General features: G+C 35.1%; 4 protein-coding genes across 4 annotated transcripts in view; 1 reads left to right on the top strand and 3 right to left on the bottom strand.

Annotated features, from left to right (window-relative positions):
• The window catches only part of LOC147069814 (uncharacterized), a 570178-nt gene that overhangs the window by 220440 nt on the left and 325273 nt on the right, over window positions 1-24465 (bottom strand). The gene's annotated exons all lie outside the window — the stretch shown is intronic.
• LOC147069827 (uncharacterized) lies at window positions 267-4937 on the top strand. Its single transcript, XM_085950455.1, has 3 exons — window positions 267-406; window positions 605-803; window positions 2015-4937. The coding sequence occupies exons 1-3, from the start codon at window positions 399-401 to the stop codon at window positions 3416-3418; spliced, it is 1611 nt and encodes a 536-aa protein (XP_085806581.1). The 5' UTR covers window positions 267-398; the 3' UTR covers window positions 3419-4937.
• LOC147069826 (ribonuclease P protein subunit p29-like) lies at window positions 13426-14993 on the bottom strand. The gene has a single exon (XM_085950203.1). It carries the CDS (start codon window positions 14860-14862, stop codon window positions 14236-14238), a length of 627 nt encoding a protein of 208 aa, XP_085806329.1. The 5' UTR covers window positions 14863-14993; the 3' UTR covers window positions 13426-14235.
• On the bottom strand, window positions 16044-24460 carry Mks1 (Meckel syndrome, type 1). Its single transcript, XM_085950202.1, has 6 exons — window positions 24319-24460; window positions 23116-23634; window positions 20946-21175; window positions 19652-19945; window positions 17710-17957; window positions 16044-16640 (listed from the first exon to the last, which is right to left on the bottom strand). Exons 1-6 carry the CDS (start codon window positions 24393-24395, stop codon window positions 16392-16394), a joined length of 1617 nt encoding a protein of 538 aa, XP_085806328.1. The 5' UTR covers window positions 24396-24460; the 3' UTR covers window positions 16044-16391.

The following is a 24465-nucleotide window of genomic DNA, read 5'->3' as shown; positions in this document are numbered from 1 at the left end:
TGAGGACAAAGGAGTCCCAAACTCCCTACATAAAAAAGGGACGCGCGGGTATGAGCAGTTAATAAAAAGGGAGTAAAGACCAAAGACAAGAAAAAGGAAAATAAATTAGTAGAATATAACCTCACGCGAAGAAGGAAGAGCAAACCCTTCAAGGACTCAAAGTCAAATTCGAATAATATGGCAATACTGTTCGATAATAGTTCGATAATAGTCTATGATGGTTTGAATTAAAAGTATATTAGTCTATGGTATGAATTGTTATCATCTGTCTATGGTTATTTCGTAATTTTCCGACTTTTCTTCAAATTTATATCACCAAAGTTTTGTGGATTAACGGAGCTTGCAAAGACTGCAAATAAAATTAATCAGATATAATAAAAAAAAATACCAACAAAAACATGGAATGGTATTTATATATTAATATTTCTACAATTATGTGTTTTCAAAATACTACCTACAAACCAGCAGCTGTCAAAATCTATCTGTCAAATTTGATATGGTTTAGCACTTGGGTAGTACCCATTCGATTTATTTAAAAGTCTAATAATAATTAATTTAGTTGATTTAGTATTATCATTTTTTTTAAATTCTTTCTTTTATCCAGTTCTACAGACGAATCCAACATGGTTGATTCAAGTTCCATACAAGTAAAAGAGGAAAAGGAATCAGGATCTTCCGAAAATAATTGCTTTGAATTATTCACAAATGAGGTTATCCCACCGTCCGTAGATCAGAAGGCCGATGCTCCAAATAATTTGGAGTTATTTACTCATTCGTCTCTGTCAACTGACACAGAAACCAATGTAAGAGAAATATAAAACTTCATACTTACTCATTTATTTTGTTAGAATACTATGTATATTAACAACTCACTGTTATTACAATTATCGGTTGGTTACCAAAAGCGCGACAACTGAGGTGAATCCTGGCTCAATATGAGACACACAGAAGTTAAAGCAATGTTGGCGGCCGTTGTTGGTTTCTAAACTTAAATACAGACCAGAATATAACTCGATTTCTGGGTAATAGCAGGTTGTTAGGTATTGGTTTCTTTTAGATCTCAGGAGACCACTATCACAAAAACGATATGGTATTAATTAAACTCTACATTACGTCATCGGCTACTGTTCATCATTCATGAAATACAATTGCATATTCATCGTCAACATCTGTTTCAGTTTACTACTGGATGAATGCCTCCTCAAGCTCACTCTACTCTATTATTATTATCCCTTCTTCTTTACTGCTATGTAATATTTCGTCAATCCAACATAACTTGGGGCGGTTTTTCGGTAGTCTTATATGCCCAGGGTACGCCTGGATTATTGCATTCATCTAGCCATTACCCTGCCCACGAGTGTCCAGATCATCTCCATTTAGGAGTTTTGGTATACATAACTATGTCGCATACTCTCATCTGCTCCCTTATTGATTTAATACTTTTCTATCGTTACGCATGGTGCCTAACATACATCTTTCCACGCTTCTTTGTGCAACTTTAAAATTTTGAATTGTTAATGTTACTAAAAGACCAAGTTTCGTACGAGAGCACTGACTGGAAGCACACATTGGTTAAACACCCTGTTCCAGAGGAAAAATGGGATATCACTCTTGAAAATGATGTTCAGACGTCTGAATGTACCTACTCTACGTCAACATTGTTATGCCGACAATTTCGTCATGCATACTATCATTTATAGACACTTGTCCGAGATATATGTAGTTGCAAACCTACTTGAACTGGACACCGTTGATTAAAAATTGTCTTTGGATCAAGCTAGGGGTTCATCATAACTTTTGTCTTTGAGACATTTATCTTCAAACTTACTTGGTAGTTTTTATCTTTTTTTATGATTGAAAACAATGTCCATTTAAACTCACCTCACGTAAGTTAAAAATATCATTATCCGAATCTGCAATCTCAGAGATTTAAAGTCGGGCGCAGTCCTCTAATTCACTGCTCGATTATCTATTCCACGTCTTTCATCGTTTAATAATATTGTAATTTTTTCAGCTAATTGAAGAAAAAATATATCAACCGACTACTGAACATATCAAGAAAGAAATCCATCCGGAATGTGTAGAGAATCCTGTTGCTTTACTCGATACCGTGACCAATGTAGTAATACCGCAATCACCGATAGATCTCTCCACGGTGAAAGAAGAATCTGAACATAGCCACAATCCAAGAGAGTCAATACCGCACTTTGACGAGACGAATGACTATGCTCAAATCGCCCCCTTTTCACTTAACAATTTTTTTAATAATCCTACAGCTTTAGTGCATGGAGCTTCTGATGAAGATTATGATACGTCACCGGAGAATTCAAAGGATTCACAGAATAGTCTGAATATTGATAATAGGTCAGACAAAAGATTGCATTCATGTAGCAGTTGCGGTTACAGCACGCCCCAGTCAGAAGATTTCGTCAAGCACGAACGGACCCATACTGGAGAAAAACCATTCTCTTGCGATGAGTGTCACTACTCCAGCTCGCAGTTAGGCAATTTGAAGTCTCACAAGAGATCACACACTGGAGACAGACCTTTTGTTTGTGATTATTGTGCGTACGCCACTACATATTTAGGTAACCTCAAAAAACATAAGCGCGTGCATACAGGTGAAAAACCGTATGCGTGCAGTGAATGTGCATACACTTGTAAAGATTTAAGTAATTTAAAAACGCATAAAGCGTTTCATTCGCAGGAAAGAAGTTTTGATTGTGATGAGTGTACGTATTCTGGTACCTTGGCTAGCGAATTGCGTAATCACAGAGTTGTGCATACTGGCGGAGATCCGTTTGCTTGCGGACAGTGTAATTATTCTAGTGCGCACGTCGGTAACCTCAAATCGCATCGCCTAATCCACAAAGGTGAAAAACCGTTCACTTGTACTGATTGCAATTACTCCAGTACGCATTTAGGAAATTTAAAAACGCATCGGTTAATACATACGGGTGAAAAACCATTTGCTTGTGATAGGTGTGAGTATACAAGCGCGCAACTCGGCCATCTTAAAACCCATAAAAGGATTCATACTGGTGAGAAACCCTTTTCGTGTACGCAATGTGAGTATACTAGTACTCGTTCGAATACGCTCAAGAATCATATGCGGATACATTCGGGAGAAAAACCGTTTGCCTGCGGAGACTGCGAGTATACGTGTATACAGATCGGAAACCTTCGCCGGCACCGCCTCGTTCACTCGGGTGAGAAACCCTTCGCCTGCGAAGAGTGCCAGTACACGTGTAAAGAGTTGAGCTTACTGAAACGGCATAATCTTATTCATACGGGAGAAAAACCTTACGCCTGCATTGATTGTAGCTATTCGTGCAGAACGCTGGGTAATTTGAAAAGGCACAAGAAGGCTCATGGTAATTTAGCCGAGCCGTCGACGCCCGGATTTGTATTATCATAACCAATTTGATACGTTTAACTATTTAATTTAATACTACAAATGTGATACAGATGAAAATGTAGTAAAGTGTAGACCAGACCAAAATATAACTATCCGTAAACAAATACACATTGTATAAAGACTACAATCATTTGTATTCAAAACACGTGTAAGTGTATTGGCAAAACATGCGAGTGTGGCCAATTTTTCTACTTTTTTTATTAATATGCGGTCTTGTGGAATGTCGTTACATTTAATTTGATTGTGGACATGTTGTGTTGAGTTTCAAAAAAGAAAATTGTACACGAATGTGTAGTGTTAAAAGCTTACAAACCATTGTACAATTTGTTTACGGGCTTATGTGTATTGATCTGGTCTAGGTTTAACTCTGAAGGTCTACCGGAGTGACACTGAATATTTATAATACCAGATATCTTTTGTAACTAAGCATGGTTTCAAAATTTTTTGTCTGATGTACTTAATCTATAATAAAAATATCGTACTTATTTAATATTACATTATATCGTTGGTCTATCTCGTAAACCTCGTAAATCCGAAACAACTTTTTTTTCAGGAAGCAGTACAAACTATCTATTTTTTTTTTAATAAATTTCTACTGATATTTACAAGGTTTGCATATTTTTCCATCATTTGGAGATGAATTATGAGGTTTTTTTGGATTGATTTTTTGATACACGGGTATATGATATTATATTTGATAATATATACCAGCGGTTCCCAACCCGTGGCACGCGTACCACCGGTGGTACGCGAGTGGATAGTTGGTGGTACGCGAAAAATAATCAGTAATGGCGGACATAAAAAGTTAAAAAATAAGTCTTAAAAATAACATTTAAACTATCGTATTTTCTATAATTAATAATTTTAATTAATAATATACAGTACAGTTGTTAATATGTACAGTCGATGATTGAAAATCCAACAATCAATATCGTATTTTTGGAGTGCACTTTTAAATTTAGCGCGTTAGTTATCAGTAACTTAAGATGTCGCCGTCACTGTTATGATGGCGCTGTACTCCATTCACTTGAGCGCGCGGCTTACGAGTGACAGGTGCGTTGTTGTTTGTGATTGAATCATCTTTGTTTATTGAACTTCATTGATCCCGTGTGTTAATTTTCTTTTTTCTTTTTTAATAAGACATGGATCAGTGGTTAAAAACCGGTACGTGCCAAAATTTCATTAATATATAATATTTAAAACAAAAATTAATTGAGTTCTGGGAAATATAGTCACCCTATAAAATTTATAATGCAAATAGAATAACAAATTTCTCGAAATACAATCATTTTTACGAAGTGGTACAATTAAGCGTGATGTACTACCAAGTGGTACGCGAGCCAAAAAAGGTTGGGAAACGCTGATATATTGACTAATAGGTTTGAAGGGGTATCCGTCGTTAAAGCCGAATGTAAGCTATACAGTGAGTTTTCGACTTACGACGAGGTTCCGTTCCGCCACCTAGGCGTGAGTCGAAATGAATGTAAGTTAAATTACATTATAACAGGTGAGTGCTTGTTGAATGTAACCTACCTACGAAGATTTATCACCAAATTTAAAACGCTAGTAAACCACTCCAGAAGCGCACGGAAAGGGTGACTAACTGCACATTGTTTAAAAAATTATAGATGACGCAATTGTTGATTAGATCATCTTATAAACAATTTTTTGTTCGTCGTAAGTGTGAATGGTGGGAAGTCGAGGTGGCCTTAAGTCAAGAACTAACTCTATAATAAAATAGGTTATCCGAATGCCAAATTAATTATACATATTTAATTAAACAAATGAACAATGTTCCTAAGAAGAAAAGTTTATTAACCCTTTCAAAGCGTCAAGAATACCGCTTTAATACAATAGAGCGCGTCATGATTTCAAGTATTGATAAATCACAATAAATGTCAGTCAAACATGTACAAATACAGTCATCAAAAATATTTTAAGTGTTCAACGGTGATTATGAATAGTCGTAATATTTTTAACGATCTTAAAAATAAACATTTGTGCCCTGATTATGATAAAGAATGACGAACAAGCCGCGTTATACAAAAAGCGTGTGACTTACGTTTCAGTCGCCATTTTGTTGACGTGTCGGCTCCGGACAAGTGCGTCGATGACAGAATTATGTTCAAAACTTCAGAGTTAATGCAACCGTAATCCCAGACCACTTAATAAATTATGAAAAATCCTTTTTTACACCCCACTTGATAATATTAATGGTTTATTTTGATAACATGACAATACACTATTCACTAAACAGAACACATAATCCACATAGTTTCAAATGTTATTAATTTATAAATTTCAACATCGTCTGATATGTAGGTAGGTCATTTTAGTATTTTTGAAACACTTAAATATTTTAATAGTTCACCTTTTCATGGTATTCTCTAAAGCACGGATACACGCATAATGGCACGTTACACTCGGAACACATGTATCTGGAATATTTTTTGGTTTTCGGCTTTTTTTTTGTATTCGCACAAAGATGACAAACTCTGCAAGGATTTATCCGTGTATTTGCGGGAGGAATTATGTCCGGCATATGCTTTGCCATCGCTCTAGCTGATAAGCGCAGTGGATGGTCGACGGGTTGCTGTGCGCGGGATGTGGCTGGAACTTGATATTTTTCAAATATTTGCCTGATTACTTTTAACTGAAAATTAGCTAGACCTGTTTTTTTGCCTGTGATAGTACTAAACAGAATATATGAATTTAATAAAAACAGATCTATGATATGGAAAGCCACCTTTTTGTACCATTTTATTGATTTTCGCATACAACTTAGTGTACTTAACATCATATCAGCTTTATCTACAGATCCCATACATTTATTATATTGGATAACACACGTAGGTTTCAGTATAGGCTCTCCGGTCTGCCTATTGAATTTTCCTGTGGGTGTAAATGAATCATTGTGCAATGTAGTCAACATATCAGTGGCGAAGGGTGGAGGTAGGCTGTTAAGATCCGCCATAAACAGTGCACATTAAACTTTTTCAGACATACATATTTGTTTTCATTGAAATAAGACTACAATTTACAGATAGTGTTGGTTAGTTTTCAAAATTCAATTAAATCCTGAGAAACCAAGCCATAATAGATAATAGTCAAAAAATACATGTCTATCTATAAAATATCTAAAATTATGCAATTAAATGATACATAACTTTGAATATTTTATAAATAGAATAATATTTTTTATTTATTATAGTTTGGTTTAGTCAGGGCTTAATGAATTAAAAATAATAACAAACAATATGTGTAATATGTATTTTTAATCCAACGAAAACGAATAACTATGAATGAATAAGTGTGCACGATTTTATCGTATTGCCCAAATTAGATCAAAACTATTATGGTTTCGTTTAGGCATGGTTTCATTGATTTTTAAAAACTAACTAACACCATCTGTAAATTGTAGTCTTAGTTCAATAAAAACAAATACATATGATTAAAAAAGTTTCGTGTGCACTATTTATAGTGAATTTTAACAGCCTACCTCCACCCTTCGCCACTGCAACATATGGACTTCGCGCCGGTCGTGCCATTTTATAGCCAATAGCGAGCTACTATTTTTTGACTCCACTTCTCCTTTCTTGAGCTTCCTAAATGTTGGCATATTTCTTCGATTTTTTCGGACTGTTCCGCAAGCATTTGTTTTTTTTTCGTGAAGATGTTTAAATAAGTCTGGGCTTGAATACCAGTTGTCAGTCCACATAGTATGACCTTTACCGAAATATTCGTTCATTAATGTCGTTACCACAGCTCCCGAAATGCCAAGTCCCTGCTCATCGACAATATCTGTTCCTTCCCCGCAATATATTATGAAATCTAATATATAACCAGTCATCACATCGCAAAGAACGAACATTTTTATGCCGAAACGGTGGCGTTTTGAAGGAATGTACTGTTTAAACAGCAATCTACCTTTGAAAACAATTATGCTTTCGTCGATACATAAGTTCTCGTGCGGCATCATTGTTTTTTTGAATATTTCTCGGCAATGGTCGATCAGAATTTTAATTTTATGTAATTTATCTCCAGGAATTTGAGTATTGGGATCCGAAAAGTGCAACATCCTCAAAAGCAAAGTATATCTGTCTCTTGGCATTACTTTCCCGAACATTTGGCTGGATAAGAGTGGATCGGTTGACCAATGTTCCTCTATTGTGATGTGACGATTTCTAGTCATCAACATACTTACAGCAAAAAAAATGTACATTTCTGGGACGTCTGTGTTGACCCACTTATGCATTCGTGATTTCGGCGATGGTTCTTGTCTTCTAATGTCTTCTGTATAATAGTTATTTGTTTCGATTACGATTCTGTCCATTATATTTGAATTCAAAAAATGCTCAAAAAATTCTATTTCTTTAGAGCTATCTGATAAATTTGTGTGCGGGCTGACTCCAGAAAAGAAATCATCAAATTCGTGAACAACTGGTATGAAAGGTCCAGTAGTCCACGAAGACAGATCGTCAACATTACGATTTACATTTAAATTAGAGGCGGCGGCAGCAGCACTTTCTGATGGGGCACTGGAAGTATCTGAATCATCGTAGTACTCATTTTCACTCAATTCATAATCTGAATCAGGATCATGAATTGCTTCTCCCATTTCATCGCTCAAATTACCAGGGATATCCATTTTAAAATAATGACAAAATATCGACCACACACAATATGCTATCACAAAATGTTTTTAATTTTTCCGATACAGAAATTTTCAATTGTGTGAAAATGTTTATTTACTTAACATATCTTTTCTTTATAAATGACTGATAACTAAGGTAAATAAACAACTTTTGTCCGTTTTACCTATTAGTATAATCAGAAAATAGTATTTAAAAATGTTAATCAACAATAAAGAAAGAGAAATATTGAATCGCGGACTCTTATATTTAAATTACACCTTGTTCAAATTATTTTCCGAAACTATTAACTCGCGGATAATATACTAGCAGGTAGACGAATGAATGCAATCTCAAAAAGCATTCCTTTTGTAAAATGTTTTGTAAATTCACTTTGATCAATGTAACTTTCTCATATTCTATATAACAGTTTATGCACCAAATAGTTTTTCAATCACTAAAAAACAATATAACATATTATATCGCGAATTCGTATCGCTACAAACGCGTCAGTCAAATATCTTCGGCGCACATGCACTAAGAAGCGATAAGACACTATATACCCGGCAAGTTTGAATTGGCCCGATGACTGATATTTTTTTATCCAAGACACGCTCCCGAAAAATATTTATTTAAATTAGATAGAACAAAAGTTTAGGCTATTCATTGACAGATGTCAAGAGAAGGATGATTTCTGAATAAATTAAATCAATATTAGATTTTTTCGCGCCTGGCCGAAAGCAGTACTAGGCAAACGAAAATCGAAATGACTTTAGTCAGCTGACGCGCAGATGACTTGCGCGTATAGGCTGACTAAAGTCAGTTGCCGCGTTAGAAAGGTTAAGAATAAAAAAAAAACCTGTTATCACGTCACAACTTCAACTTGCACGCTTTAAAACTGTTGCCGGAAGTCACGCCACGTGGTAACAGAACCGATTACTGCAGTGTGGTCACGTGCTAATCAAGCACTGAATATTGTTAATGATTCTCTTAGATTTAAATATGTGAACTATCTTACGAATTGGAAATTTTATCTTTTATATCCAAGAGATTTTGACTATAAATAGAGAGAGCCTTATTTCTGTTATGATATCTGAAATGCATGAAGCATGGTTGGTAAACTCCACAAATATTAAAATCGCTCAGTTGCCATTCCGATTTGCTTACTCACGTAATGGCTGCAATTTTTTATGTTCATTGTGATTATTTAAAAATGCTGAAATGTTGTATTATTACCTACTCATCGTGATGGATTGTCTTTTCATAAGCCCTGAAAATTGACAGATAAATGTCATATAAGTAGTGCGAAGTTCTCTGCAAATGAAACGGCAACGCGAAGTCACCTGTAGCTAACTTAATCAGTGGACCAGTGATGTTTTTCTGCTTCAATTTCATACGTTTAGGCTCCACGAAGACTAGATAAAGATGTTTTTTAACATCTTTGGTTCAATCGATGTTTTACTATATCGTCACTGTTCTGGCAGAAGACACTAATTCGAAAAAATGACATATTGAGTTAGTTATACCAAAATGTTCCTTATTTCAAACTTTACCATCTGGAAACCTTCTTAATAAATAAACAGTCTTTATTTTAAAGTCATCCTTTTTACTATTACTTAATAAACTCACATGATTGACCATTTCAAAGTCAAATTACTCAAAACTAGTATTGTCCAGTTAGTGTGTTCTGCCAGAACAGAGACGATATTATTCATTATAAATCTTATTTTTGACACAAAAGGAATTACAGTGCTTTGCTATATAGACCAATGATAGTTAATGCAATGATATATAATTTCATTATTGTTTGGGCATAACCTGTTAACTGTAAAATGTTGAATTTACAGGAGAGCAATAATTTTAAGCTTTGAATTGCCCACATAAATCTCGATTCATTTTTTTGTCTAACTTTGAGAAAACACTTTAAAATAAATAACTGAAGATGAATATGACCATACGTAGATTGTCAATTATTCTACTAATTAGTAAAATAATGTCACTTACTTATCAGTGATTAAACTGTCTTGGTCATGTTTTGAACAAACTAACCGCTGTGTTTTTTCCCGTATCAACATATTATTATTACCATAGCGTTTTGAACATTTCAAAAATATAGATATCGGGTTATTAAATCCAAATGGAAGATAATGTAATAGTGACCCGATTTTTACTCTTAACACAAAATGACCAAAAATGTAGTTATCAGGTTATGCCTAAACACCACCGATGTATAAAACCAGAGCTAGATTTTATTTACATTTATTTATTTATTTAAGTATTGATATTCAATATTATTGCTGTAAAAAATATATATATCGTCTACTAGCACAATGGGTACCTAATTAAAATAATTTATTTAATATAGAGTTTTATTGGTTTATTGTCAGTTGCAATACTTTTCTCTTTTTTTTTCTTAGTGATTTTGTTTTTTTCAATATCAGATAATATTTTATTCAATATTGTGAAATTATTTTTGAGATCATATTTACATAATTACTCAGACACATGAAAAATCCTTGAACCGAAGTCTATCACATTCTGGGTGATAGGTTTACCAATCAGACTATAAATCTATGCCAATAATTCCTAAATAAGCATTTGCGAGGCTATTCTAACATATCACTTAACATCCAAAAAGAGCTACATGTGATAAATATAATATCACATTTATCACTTTACATATTCAGGCAGTAATTATGTAGATAAGTTAACCATCTGAACTATCAAAAAGTGCTATCTTTCTGCACACCGCAGCATAACACCACTTCTCTTGGCTGTGTTAACTTTTAGAGTGAGACAGAGTATGTCAATTTTACTTATTGAGATGCAAGATCTGACTGTTTTGAGTTATGATTACGTCAGGGCCGCCGTCTTAATTTTTACGTTTTTCTTAGCTCATATTCTTATTTGTACGGTGGTTCTTTGTCCGGTACGAATCTTGCAATCGATTTTTAATATCCCGACTAGCTAGACATTTGAAACTTTAAGAATATATCATAACACGATGCCAATGCATATTTTTAATACTTTTAGCCATCTTTAAGTAGAATTGAATTCATTTTCAGTTAATTCTGTTTTATATGAAAAGTTATTTCGACACCATTATTGGTTGCTAGGGGTCTGGGGTCCTAGCAACTAAATTATTAATATATACGTGCGTTACTATGGAAATCAATATATGTCAAGTACAAATTTTTTGATCGTTTAAGCTAGTCAAGTCAAGTTTATATGGTTCAACAGAAAATTTAAAAACGTTGTATATAAAAAGTTCTTTTTATCTTGTAATTATTTTGTCTTAATTTGAACATAACTGAATTTGACTGACGTCATGTCTACCAACCAAAATTTTTGCCGTATTACGAATTTACTAATTATTATAGACAGCTGTCGATAACTGCCTTGCGTATGAAATGCCTTCCACGGCAACGTGTTAAAGTGATAACTGTTAAGAATAGCTGTGTCGAGGTGCTTTTAAAACAATATAAAATCTGTGGTTAAACTTCAATTGGTTCAAGATTTTTTCAAATGGGTAGGTATGTTTATGGGTTTATTCTCAATATTCAATGAAGAATGTTACATTCTTAAATCATCTGTATTATTCAGTCTTGAATAAAAAATAAATCAATTAAAAAAAAAAGACTTCCTTCTATTCATTCCCATTGCATGTGTAAATAATTGTAAAAACAAACCTTTGATAAATAAAACTTAATACATCGACTCTATGATATAAAAGCTAAAACCTGCAATCATGCTTGTTTAAGCAAGTAACATGTCCAAAAAAGGCGCAATTTTAAACTGTGCATACGAAATAATTAAAAATCCAATAACATTTTTTTAACCGTCTATAGCGGGGACACTCACGGTGGCCGCCCGGTATAATATTATTGCACTGACCTCATCAGGCGGCGGGAGAAGCCGTCTCGTGAACCTCTCATTTTCATCTATGTACAATGCTTGAAACAAATCAGCCAATTAAAAATGAAAATATTCTATCAACAAATCTGATGAAATTTATCGACATTTGTTCTAATACAAACAGCTGATTGCTATTTTGCCTCATACATTATCGCTATAAACGGAAGAATATCTCTTTGAACATGGAAAAAATTATTCAAAGAATGAAAGATATAAAAAGGCTAGAATAGAAACATGGCGAAAGATAGAATCAAGATTTCAAGAACTCAATTGTAATTTTCCAACTTTTTTAATAGAATTCTTAAAAATATTAAATTTTTTCCCTATGAAAATCTGCTAGGCTGCCGAAAAATAATATTTGGGAAATTTTGGCACGCGCATGTAAAAAGGTTCGCCATCCCTGATCTATAGTATACTGAGGAAAAAATATAATGAATACAATAAAAGGTATTCTGAAATTGCTTAAAAAAATATTTCGATATTGTAGGTGATAGGTATTATAATTCGCATTGTTTTTAGCCTCTCCTGTAAAGTTTTGAAAAATACACAGCCGATTTTGAAGGCGCAATGACGGTATGTAAGTAGAGCACTGTAAAAAATACATCAAAAAGATATTTATAATATTTATCAATAGTACATCGGTATAATAAAGTTAATGAGGCATATTAGCATTCAGGTGTTTTCTTTATAAACTTGTCCAGATAGGGAGCGGAGGTGCAGGGGCCCCTGCAAGGAGGCATAGTTTTTGTATAATTGACAACAACAATTGGCAAATTAATTTAGCTTGGTTGAAATATGTGACAGTTAAGAATAGATTTACGATACCGAGAAGTATTGAAGAGCTTGACGGTATTTTCATCAAGCAGTGCAACGGACACGGAATGATGATAAATGAAAACACAAATTGTATTGTTGCAGCGCCATCTTTAGATTAAGCCTGAGCATATCTTTTTGCACAAGCAACGAGTGGTCCACTGTTCAGCTGTCAAAATCAGATCCCAGATTGCTTGACATATTGATTCGCCCTTTCTCGTTTCAAATTGAATTATAAAAAATTCTCAAATCAAATATATTAATAAATTATAAATACTATACATTCCTTTTATTCATGAGCTGTCAAAGTCTGACTAGTCCTTCACACAAAAACCGTTGGTAATATCGATATCCAAAAAATATGTAGCATTGATCTATGCATTACATTTGTAGAAGGTGTGTTAATGCTAGTGTATTATTTATCATGTAACTCATTTAAGTATAAATATAAATAATCTGAAACTAAGAATACTCCGACATGTGAACACGACAGACGTGTCCGTATGAGGACTCTATAGAACAATGACAATTCATCCATAGACAACGGGAGGGAGGAGGGGCGGAAAAGGTAGGACCAGTCGTGAATGTTTCGGCTTTCTCTTGAGTCGGCAATGATTGTAGTTAAGTAATAAAATTCTTCTACAAAAGATGGTGAAAAAGTACTTTTATTATAATTTCCATCTATCAACAATCACTATTACAATTTGAATTTTGGTACTCCTACAGTATACTGATATAGTATAATATATTGGCGTATCATGTGGTCATTTGTAAATCGAAAACAAAAAAGGTAAACAACTGTTTCCATGGGAACCATGCTAGGATCCAACACCGCTTGAAAGAAAATACATGTGAACTTTATAATAATGGATTATCAGAAAATGAGGTTTCATTTACAGAATATTAAAAATAGTTGAATAAAGAATTTACCAGTGCAATTGTATTAATTAGCTTATCCTCAGCACCTCAATTACTAAGAATTAAAATGGTTATTCTCTCAGTAAATTAAAACTTAAAGACTATCGATTACAAGTCTTGATTTTTTTTGAAAGTAAGTCCCATGTCTAAAAAATTTGTTAACCACTGGTGTAGAAAGTATTCTAATAGATGTTGGGCAATCATTTTTGGAACCTAGATCCATTATCTAGGACATAGAGTCTATGTTTGTTCCTAAGTCGGAGCACATGGATATTACTCGGCAACTTCAACAATCCTCATCGTTTGCCAGTCTTCTCAGGTCATGTCAGCGTCCCGTAGCTCTGCCGTATACACCCTGTGGATGGTATTTATCGGCTTTCTAGGATACCAGAATCTGGTAGGCCAGTTTGTGACTCTTGACGCATATGTGGCTGATACTCTCAATGTGACAAGAGGCTACATGGCCCGGGGTCGTTCACCAATAATTCATATCTTTTCATATTTTTCAGAATGAATTTGATTAAAAAAGTTATTAAAAAATTATAAATCTGGCAACAAGAATGATTTCTGTATTTTCACCGACCTCTCAGCTGGCCGCCTCTTGATATATTTTCCATAGACAGTAAATTGCCAGTCATCCATGTGTATCGTAAACGCTGACTCTTCTTTGGGGATAGTTCTTACAATATTGTCTTTGGATAACAATTTAAAAGTGTTCTTAGTTTCAATTATGCAGATTCCAACAATGCCAACTAAAGATGGGCATTTCGATTTTGTCACTGAAAACAAAGCACCGTGGAAATCGGATTTGAAAATTGCTTGCGAAAACGACTCCCAAGCCTTATCTTCCACTTTCGGGACTGATTGATTGTTCAAGTCTAATTGGTGGCGCATGTAGTCTTTCCACATTTGATTCATAGGCAAGACGTCGTCGTACTTCATCCCTTTCTTGGGTAAATGAAAGAGACCCAAAGCTTTTTTCTCTTTTCGTGTGATAAATTTGATCTTTCTGTTCTTTTTTGTGGCCTTTTTCTTAGTTTTACGCCTTGCCAAAGTCATAGCTTTCTTTAAATCTTCTTCAAGTCGCGACACACCACCGCCATCGACGTTTTCCTTTAAAAATAGTTTTAACTGGTCGAAATTGGATTTTGTAATATTCTCATCCATGATAAACGATGATAGTGTAAAAATATATAGATAAATTATATAATTTTATCAATATACTATTATGATAGTTCACTAATAAAATTGGCACGCTGATTTGACGTTTGTATACTTGATCTGTCAACTGTCATAATTTTGAGGTTACCCATAGACTAATGGTTAATTTTATTGCCAGTAAAAGGAATCATAGTAATAATTTTTTTTGAAAAGATGTTTTTTTAAACCTCCGTGAAATAGGGCCAGAAAAAAATATTTGAATGAATAAAAATAACCAAACAAGAAAATCAAAATTTATTAAATTTAAAAATACTATGTACGTTCACACGAGAGGACCTCAGGTCACAGAATAGATAAATGACAAATCTCTTTGATAAATAATCAATATACAGTACAAACAAGATGAAAGAAAAACACGATACCCACCTATCAATGATAGATATTATTTATAATATTAAAAAAGATATTACATTAATGCACTTTAGGGATCGGCTTTGATACAATATTTTGTCATTATTATTGTAGCTTCACTAACCCAACCTCTTTGATATGGTCCGGAGTCCCAGTAATTAACCAGAGATAAACCTAAATATAATATTATGGAAAATGCTGTCTCCAAGGGCACTCCATTTACTTAATACTTTCTGTAACTTATAGGTAGGGGTATAGGTAAGTGAGATCGCAAGGAGCGCCTTTCTCAAAATGAGACGCCTCCTTAACAATCGAGATCTTAACCTAGGTCTGAGACTGCGTATGGTACATTGTTATGTGCTCTCAATTCTTTTCTATGGTATGGAAGTATGGACGCTAAACCAAAAGATGTCACGGAGACTTGAAGCTTTCGAGATGTGGCTGTATAGACGCATCCTCAAAATTCCTTGGACTGACCAGGTGACAAATGTTGAAGTTCTCAATCGAATGGGGAAGGACCGAGAAGTTCTACGTAGTATCAAAACCAGGAAACTACAATACCTCGGCCACATTATGAGAGGACAAAAATACAGCATTCCCCAACTTGTCATTCAAGGAAAGATCAATGGGAAGCGTAGCAGAGGACGGCGCCGCATTTCGTGGCTTAAGAACCTCCTACGAGTGCAGCTCCACCGAACTGTGCCGGGTAGCAGACGACAAATATAAGATCGCCTTGATGGTGGCCGTCCTCCGCTAGGGGATGGCACAATAAAAAAAAAATAGGTAGGGGATTTGTTTGTACTTATGTATTTTAAAATACCACCCGATCATGTTGATCATCTTCAGGTGGCTAATCCATTGATGGATGAAGGCTTACTATTTATAGCTCCCATCCTTTCAGTTGCACTTATTGTTACCGCCTTACCATTATAATATTATTGGCTGCAGACATCTTAGTGGCGATCTGCGGAATTATAAATCTCTCCCCTCTTACATAATATCTATTCCTTGACTCTCCCTTCTGACCTGTACACTACATACGCACGAGGCGGCAATTACACTGATCCATAGGAATTGACAGCTGACTTTCAATACACAAACAGGGAGTTGAGAATTGGTTGACTCTAAACATCTCCCCCGGCTTCCTGGCAAGAAATGAGTTTTTCTTTAGCGTGCTTATATGCCTTCAGTACTGTGTTGACACTTTTGAAGAGTGAATCGGCGCTGAGGTGTTCAATCGGGTCGTTCGATTGGTCTCCCAGATTTCCTTGTTTCTTGGCCATAAACTTCTGACTCTGTAAAAGGGCGGTAATTCCTATCTTCAATTGTCCAGTCGATATGCACTTGACACCGAGTTTGCTTAATTTGTTTCCCTAGAATCAAAAATACAACATGATTTAGTGTTTTTTCTTCATCTTTTTGTATTATGTCTACTCCTCATTGAGAATATATGGACGTCACGTGGTGTCTCCCTCCAACGTCAACAGAGGGCCAGTAACAATACAACCATATAAATATTTCATATAATCGGTGGGCCCTACCTCCTACAATATTGCTAGAAACTACTTTCTTGACTGCTTCATTGTTTACTCATAAGGTGCACATGACCTAATCAGCGTAATCTTCCAATCTTGTGATTGTTTTTCAAATAGTTATAATTTATTACTTGGTGATACACCCATGTTACAGGCGGGCTTCTCTCGATGTAAAATAATCATTTAGTAGTCATAAGTGGAAACGTAACCCTGACCTCTAGAAACGGCTTCATAAAACATCTAATCCGATTCCTTGCTCAACTACGTAATTTTTTTTTATTATTCATAAGTAAAGGCCTTCGTCCGGTTTGTGAAAATCACATATTGGGCGGAGGTGTAATTAAGATAAATTTAATTTAAATTAAAAAGTATAAATGATGATGGATGAAAGAGATAATTTTAAGATTAAATGTAAGTACTTATTCAAATATAATAAATCTTGCCGCGCTTGCCGGCAACGTTAAAATCTCCACGCGCCTGCACCGGGGTGGTCCTCGTGATTCGTCAAATCAAAAGCGTCACGCGATAAAATTTGCCCAATCACGAGAGTCCTTTTTGCTGGACGGCGTGGGTACGCGAAATTTGAAAAAGAGAAAGAAAGTTAGTGAGCGTCTGGTTTTCAAATCGTACGAAACTAAAAATTAAGAAAATATAAGAAGACCACGTTACGAGCACGAAAGGCCGTGTTTTATTTACACTCCAATCGTTTGACTCTTTTTTTTTGTGAATCCGGGGTTCGATGGACACCTGAGCTAGCCGCTGGAACCCCGGGTATCTCATTATCCAAATATTTTTGCCAGTCATTCGCGAGTTTTGAAAGTTGTCAGGTGTACCTGAGCTAGCCGCTGGAACCCCGGGCATCTCATTGGGTTATTAGATAATTATTAGATAGTTATTACATAATTACCTTGAAGGCGGACGGTGTTCCTATCCAGGTGATATCATTGAGTAGGTGTCGCCCTCCAACAAAAAATCTATTCATTTCCCAAATTCTCTGATTGCCGCCTTGGGGCCTGACGCACTGCAAAGTTGTCTCGAGTCGTCCCGGCCGCATCATCGGCAGCTGCTTATGGCAGTACCCCTCAGTGCGATGTCTACCCCATGTGTCACATGACAAAACTTCAAAATATATGGCGGGCTCCCGGGGCAAGGCATCTAAAAGTACATTCACAATATGCGACATTAACGATTGGTAATAAAGAGGTAGGGGGGACATGATAAAATGTGTCTAACTTACGGCAACATATGGCACACAGGTATGTACTCTTTGCAGTGGTCACCTGGATAATATATAATGTACCTCAAAGTGTGTATATGTTACACCGAATGTGCGAAATTTACTATTACATGAAATGCGCAAAATTTTGGCTAATTGATGTAATAGTCAAGCCTGTTGCCTTATTCATGAATTAGGTAAATTTTCTGCTGAGTACTGAATTCGCCAGGGTATGGAATTCTTGAACTGTCAACATGACAGAAGAAAAAGTACATTTAATACGGATGGTTTTATTAGTTATAATTGGACATAATATAATATTATTATTATTAGGTTAGGTTAGGTTAGGTATTGTAATTCTGAATTAAACTATTCAACTGAATGTCCATTTTGAGGTTAGCTATCAAGTGTCAACAAACTGTCACGAACATTCAATCGACCATTGCACGTTTGATACCCAAGCACGAATCAAATCGCGAAAATACTTTTCAATAAAATTCTTCCGTTATCATATTATAGTTCTAGATTTTTTTGCGCATAGTAAATGGATATTAACGTCATTGTAGGACGACATTTGACACATTTGTTTAGTTTGATTAGTTGCAAAAAATACCACCGGAGCGCGATCATCTATTTTGACCATAGATAATATATGTACATTTTGACCAATGCAAGAGCATTTCTTACATTTAGTTTAGTTGCAAAAAATACCACCGTAGCGCTACTATCTAATTTGTCCAATACATGAACTAGGCAGAAAAATTACTGCCGAATTCACGCACTCTTCAGATATTTTGTCTAATTCATGAATAAGGCAACGGGCTTGCATTTTTCATGATTTAGGCAAAATTTTGCCCATTTCATGTAATATTCAATTTCGCACATTCGGCGTAACATATATAATTTATCAAACTATTTATGGGGACTGGTAGCCAGCCATTTACTGATGGAAAGATGGAAGATGGAAACACAGATATTGACTGAAAACCAAATGAGAATTTATTCGAACCTGGAAGTCATCGAGCAATCTAACCCTATATTGGGTACAACCGGTTCTATGCTTTCAGCGAGTTATCTCACTTTATGAGGCCATGCGGACAGGCAGCACATACAAATTACGCGAGATATCTCGCCCGACTTTAAACTCAAATTACTAGCCACTATCGATTGATTTGCATGATCTAAAAAATTAAACACACATTGACATCTGTTTGAATAATTATGAAATACTAACCCACCAATTATCGGTATTACAACGATTGTAGTAAGAGTTTCGCTCTACATTCAACATGACGTTAAAAATCTGCTTCCTGTCAGATACTGCCATAGTAATATCGTGAGGCATAGAAAAGGTTAATATTATAATAAAATACGTATACCTACATACCATACATGCAGTGGAGTAGTAATAAAACGCTCACCTATGAAGCAGTGAAGCAAAAAAATTCGCATGTTTTCTTTTTCAATGTGTGTTTGATCCAGAACAAGGGTGAACGGGAAAGAAAATGGCGAATTATTATTCCTCACAATAGACGTATATATTAAGCTCCACTTTACTCATATGCCTTGATTTGGAGGGCAAATCGTAATTTACCATATTTGTTTATAGTATGTACCATCGATCAATACCTACCATTATCATCGCCAACTATATCAGTCTGATAATAAACACACAGCTCAAACAGATGGTTGAAATGCGCGGTCTTATCATGGCCGCGAGTAGTCGAAATCTGCGTAACACCTTTCAATGCATCCGGAGAGGTGAATCCATAAGGAAGTTCGACGGTGTATTCCACGTATAGATTGTCGTATTCGAAGGAGTCCGCAGATATTATTTCGAACATGTATAGACACTTCAGGACCTCTTTTGGTGGAACAGGGAAGGTGCGGAATAGTTTTCGGTTACGTAATTCTTTCCTCGACTGGGCTACCTAGAAAACAATAATTGATTATCAGTAGATAGAAATCTCGCCATATTATTAACACAATGCTTACGGGCCCTTTTAATTAATTTTGTAATTAACGTGTTAATTTGCATTTGAAAAGTAATTAGCAAAAACACAATTTTGTGCGGCCCGTAAGCTATGGGTTAATGAAGAGGGTTTAAGACGAGCTATAGATATAGGAACAATTTAACCTTGAACACGCGCAGTGCGAATTTTTCTACTGCTATTCTGCTACTGCAAATGTGATTATTGTTATCGTGGACTGTATTTAGATCCATAATATGCATCGCTTTCCCCAACTATCTCTAGTTTTCTGTCAAAACTATCAAAATTCACGCTAATGTAGTAAGTTCTACCATCAGGCGTAGAAATGTTGCATACTTCGGTCATATTTTGCGCAATGAGAAGTTGATTTACTCCAGCTCATAATGCAAGATAAGATAGAGAACACCAGATGCATATGCAGAAGGAGACTATCCTGACTGAATTTCCTGAATGAAATTGACAATAAATATAACACTACACAAACTTAAAATGTAAATTTCCATACTCATACGTAATAAAGTTCACCATGTGAGTAAAACACGTGTCTTAAAATAATTTTTATATACGGTGAATTAGTATTATTAATGGCGCCATAACACAGTGTGGGCTCTGGTCGCCTTCAACAATGTTTTCCACCATATCTCTCGTGTCCTGCAATGCCAGTTGGATACACCGAGAGTGGAGATCCTTTTCTACTCCGTCCAGCCACGGGAGCCAAAACTGGCGCGCCGTTGTCCCTTTGGCTTTATCGACGATCATTTCCATATGTCCCACCAAGCTGAGTCTTTGGATCTTTATAAATTTCACGATATCCAGCTATGTGGTGATTGGTGAATTTACCTAATGATAGACATTTTATAAATTATCATGAATTACCATCAAAGACTAAATCATTGTTTTTTTGCATTGATTGAGGTAATATTATATTATGTTGACTTGCTTTTTTCAAGAGATCCAACTCTGCAAGTTTCGCCTCGTCCAGTTGGTCTCCAATAAGCTGTTCGATAGAGTAATGAAACAGCTGTTTCGAATCGTAGGTGATCTCCAGCGAGTACGGATTGACTGTGATGTCATTGAAGTCTGGATTGATTGAGAGGGACCGTCGGTCGGAATTCCATGTCAACTCGAAGAGGACGTGTTCCCTCTTCAATAGACATGTTGGGTCACTGTAACAAAATTATTACACAAGCATGTTTTATCAAAGAAACCGAGACAATCGGTTGTTTGTTCTCCCAAGATGTTAAACTAACCTTTAAAAAAAAAACACTCGCATTAACATGATCTTACTCCCTACTTCTTTTATCATTTGTCAATGTATGGCTACGGTCGTATGTTGTAGCTTAACCACCGGGAAATGCCATTAGAAATGGCGTATTTCAAAAAAATACTACCTTATTCTTAGGTCAATAATTATTATAAAACAATCATTACTCGTAGGATGTTTATCACATTTGAATGGTAAAAGACATAGCTTATAATCAGTATCTTTAGAATTATCTTCAAATGGGAATTTGAAGTTAATCGTGCCCATTTTTTGAATAATAAAATGCCTAATTCTTGTCAAATTTGGGATCACCGAGTAAATATTTCACTATATAATGTTAACATTGATTTTACTAATGGTTTTATAAATGAGTTTAAAAATTAATAAATGTAAAAAATCTTAACACCACTGCACATGGATGTACTGAAATATGACTATATTCTAAAACATTAGATCGAGAGGTTTAAAAGAATTCTATTTTATGTAATAAAAATACTTTATGCAGTCATCAAATGCTTAAAATAAATATAAAGGATAATAAGGCTTCAAAATTATATAAATAGATTATCTACAACGTTTCAGGAATGTCCAGGATCATGTTCTGATAATACCATAAAATCTCCATTTTGACCTACGCGCACGTGGGCCCTTAATGTGGAGGGCAATAGCTGTGTTCAACCAAATTCGGATATCGAGTGTAGATGGATCTCGTATTATTAATTAAAATAGCAGCTTAGTAGATACAGTATCTGTTTGTGCCAATATTGTTACAAACCTCCCACCTATAATACCTTCCCAATCATTTATGTCTCCCAGGCACAATTATCAATAATTATTCAGTTACAAGTTACAATTCAACCGCCGCCGCGGCGACGTGACTGAAAGGTCTGTATGTATCATAAACAATTCTACGAAAGCGAAATGAAAAATATTCAACAAAAACGGTAAATCGGGATAATACTTTTGACGGGACCATAATATTTAGATGGTATATCGAGGAAAACGATAAATCGGGGAACGGTTAATGTGGGATTATTTAACATTGTTCTTATAGGTGTTTGGCGGGACTTTCAAAAATGAACGATCCATGTGGGAAAACAATTTATGCGAGAACGGTAAATCGAGGTCCCACTGTATTAGTAATTCTAACATCACTCCTGATCGTTTTAGATATATTTTTATTATAAAAAGCATCAAATTACATAAATGACAGATTCGTACACCACGGAAACGTAAAATAAAATGATAAATTTGGGGGAATTCCTCATTTGAAAACGGACGTGTAATTAACTGCACAGAATGGGCTTGTTAGTTCACAGTTTTAACACTGCCAAAAGTTGGTAACTGCAATTTTAAATTTGACATGCCTTCTAAATCAGGCATAATACTAATTTATTTGTGCTTTATGTGCATGTTCTATATATCTGATGACCTCGATTTTTTTTCTAAGATATATTAGTTTTATATTTATAATATTTGTACACCCACGATGGCCCCGCGGCTCAAGTGTTGGCCTATAGCACCGTGTGTCCAGGTTCGAATCCTGGGTATGGCAAGTACACATATTGTTTTTCAATTTGTGTATGAGTCAGAGTATGGACCTAAGAGGTTGAGCAAGTGGCTGACATCCATTTCTCGTGAAAACAAAAATCTGTTAATACAAACCTCCACTCTGTGGAGGTCCATATGATCCTATTCGGATCGGACATGGTTGGATAAAATATATTTATATATAGACACGTTGTTAACTTTAAATACCTAAATTATCGACTTACCATCTTTTGGCAGCAACACACGATATCCTATCTATAGATATAAATAATAAAAAAAATTAGAAATTACTTCTCTTTATTGTTCATGTCTACGAGAATAAACATATTCTGTAAATTATTCCTCTTGCAATCTGCAGTGGAAAGAACAAATTTCCCATGATTTTCTGTGACTAAATCTGTCTCCGAAACTATCCCGGCTTCATCACCGCCAGAACGTTCCTCAAAATGGATTCCATCCATCTTTACGCTCAGAAGATTCCCATAATCCTTCATATCCGTCGTTAGTTTAGAGCTATATTCATATTTATCATCATCAGTGTAAGAAAACAATTTCTTTGAATAATTTTGCAGTGTTAAATTATTTTTAATAATTATTTCATTATAATTTTTATCCAATTCTGTGATGCATTTGTTTATATCCGTGTAATGATATATCTCGGCGGGGCTTAAGATTTTCTCTTGCCAATGGAATATCCTCTCGTCATAATATCCTGACGAATTGCTGTCGTCCTTTTGCATATCCGATGACGTCATGAACGTTTCGAATTTCGGTAGAGGTATTGTCGTATTTACTTCTTTAAATTTCACCCTGAAAAATATTTTAAACGATTATTGGACAAAAATAGTGCCAGCTTGGAGCGTATAAAAACGGTTTATAAATACTGTATAAATTCAGACATCATGTCCGATCCCAATATGATCATAATATGGGCCTCCACAGAGTAGAGGTTTGTATTAACAGATTTCTCTTTTTTTACGAGAAATGGATATAAGCCACTTGCTCAACCTATTAGATCCACCTTCTGACTCAAACACAAATTGAAAAACAATATGTGTATTTGCCAGACCTATGATTGGAACCTGGGACCCACGACTCCATAGGCTGACGCTTAAGTCACTCGGCCATTGTGGGCACCATAATACAATCTGTATAAATACTGTTTGCAAAAACAATTTGATACAATAGACATTATATTGTTTTTGTATTTAGCCACGCATTGAACACACATTGCAAATGTAGCCATATTTATTGGAAATTTATTACTGTTTCATCAGAAGTAGTGAGGTGTAGTATTGTGGAATGCTGTTTTGATTAAACAGAATTAGATAATGTGGACTGTCAAAACTACATCTAATTTGATGCGTGCGTGGACGTGTGCTGTCAAACAAATGATTGACAATTATTTTTTGTATAATTTATTTGTGGGAAAGTGTATGTCAGTCTGTAGGTGCTAGGCTAGGATATCTGGACAAAATACTTAATATATCTTACCTTATCTTAAGGTTTTTAATATCATCAGAACTTATATAATGGCCAGATGTCTTATTTGACTTTGTAAAGTTACTCATGTTATAAAATGAATCGTTTTTTAAAGCAAAATATGAAAACTTTCAAAGAATTGAGTCAGCACCTATCAAT

This window comes from Rhyacophila brunnea, unplaced genomic scaffold, assembly GCF_057557595.1.
Source record: "Rhyacophila brunnea isolate RB1 unplaced genomic scaffold, BYU_Rbru_1.0 scaffold_23, whole genome shotgun sequence".
In the NCBI taxonomy this organism is placed as follows: Eukaryota; Metazoa; Arthropoda; class Insecta; order Trichoptera; family Rhyacophilidae; genus Rhyacophila; species Rhyacophila brunnea.
This window is presented reverse-complemented; position numbering and strand designations above follow the sequence as displayed.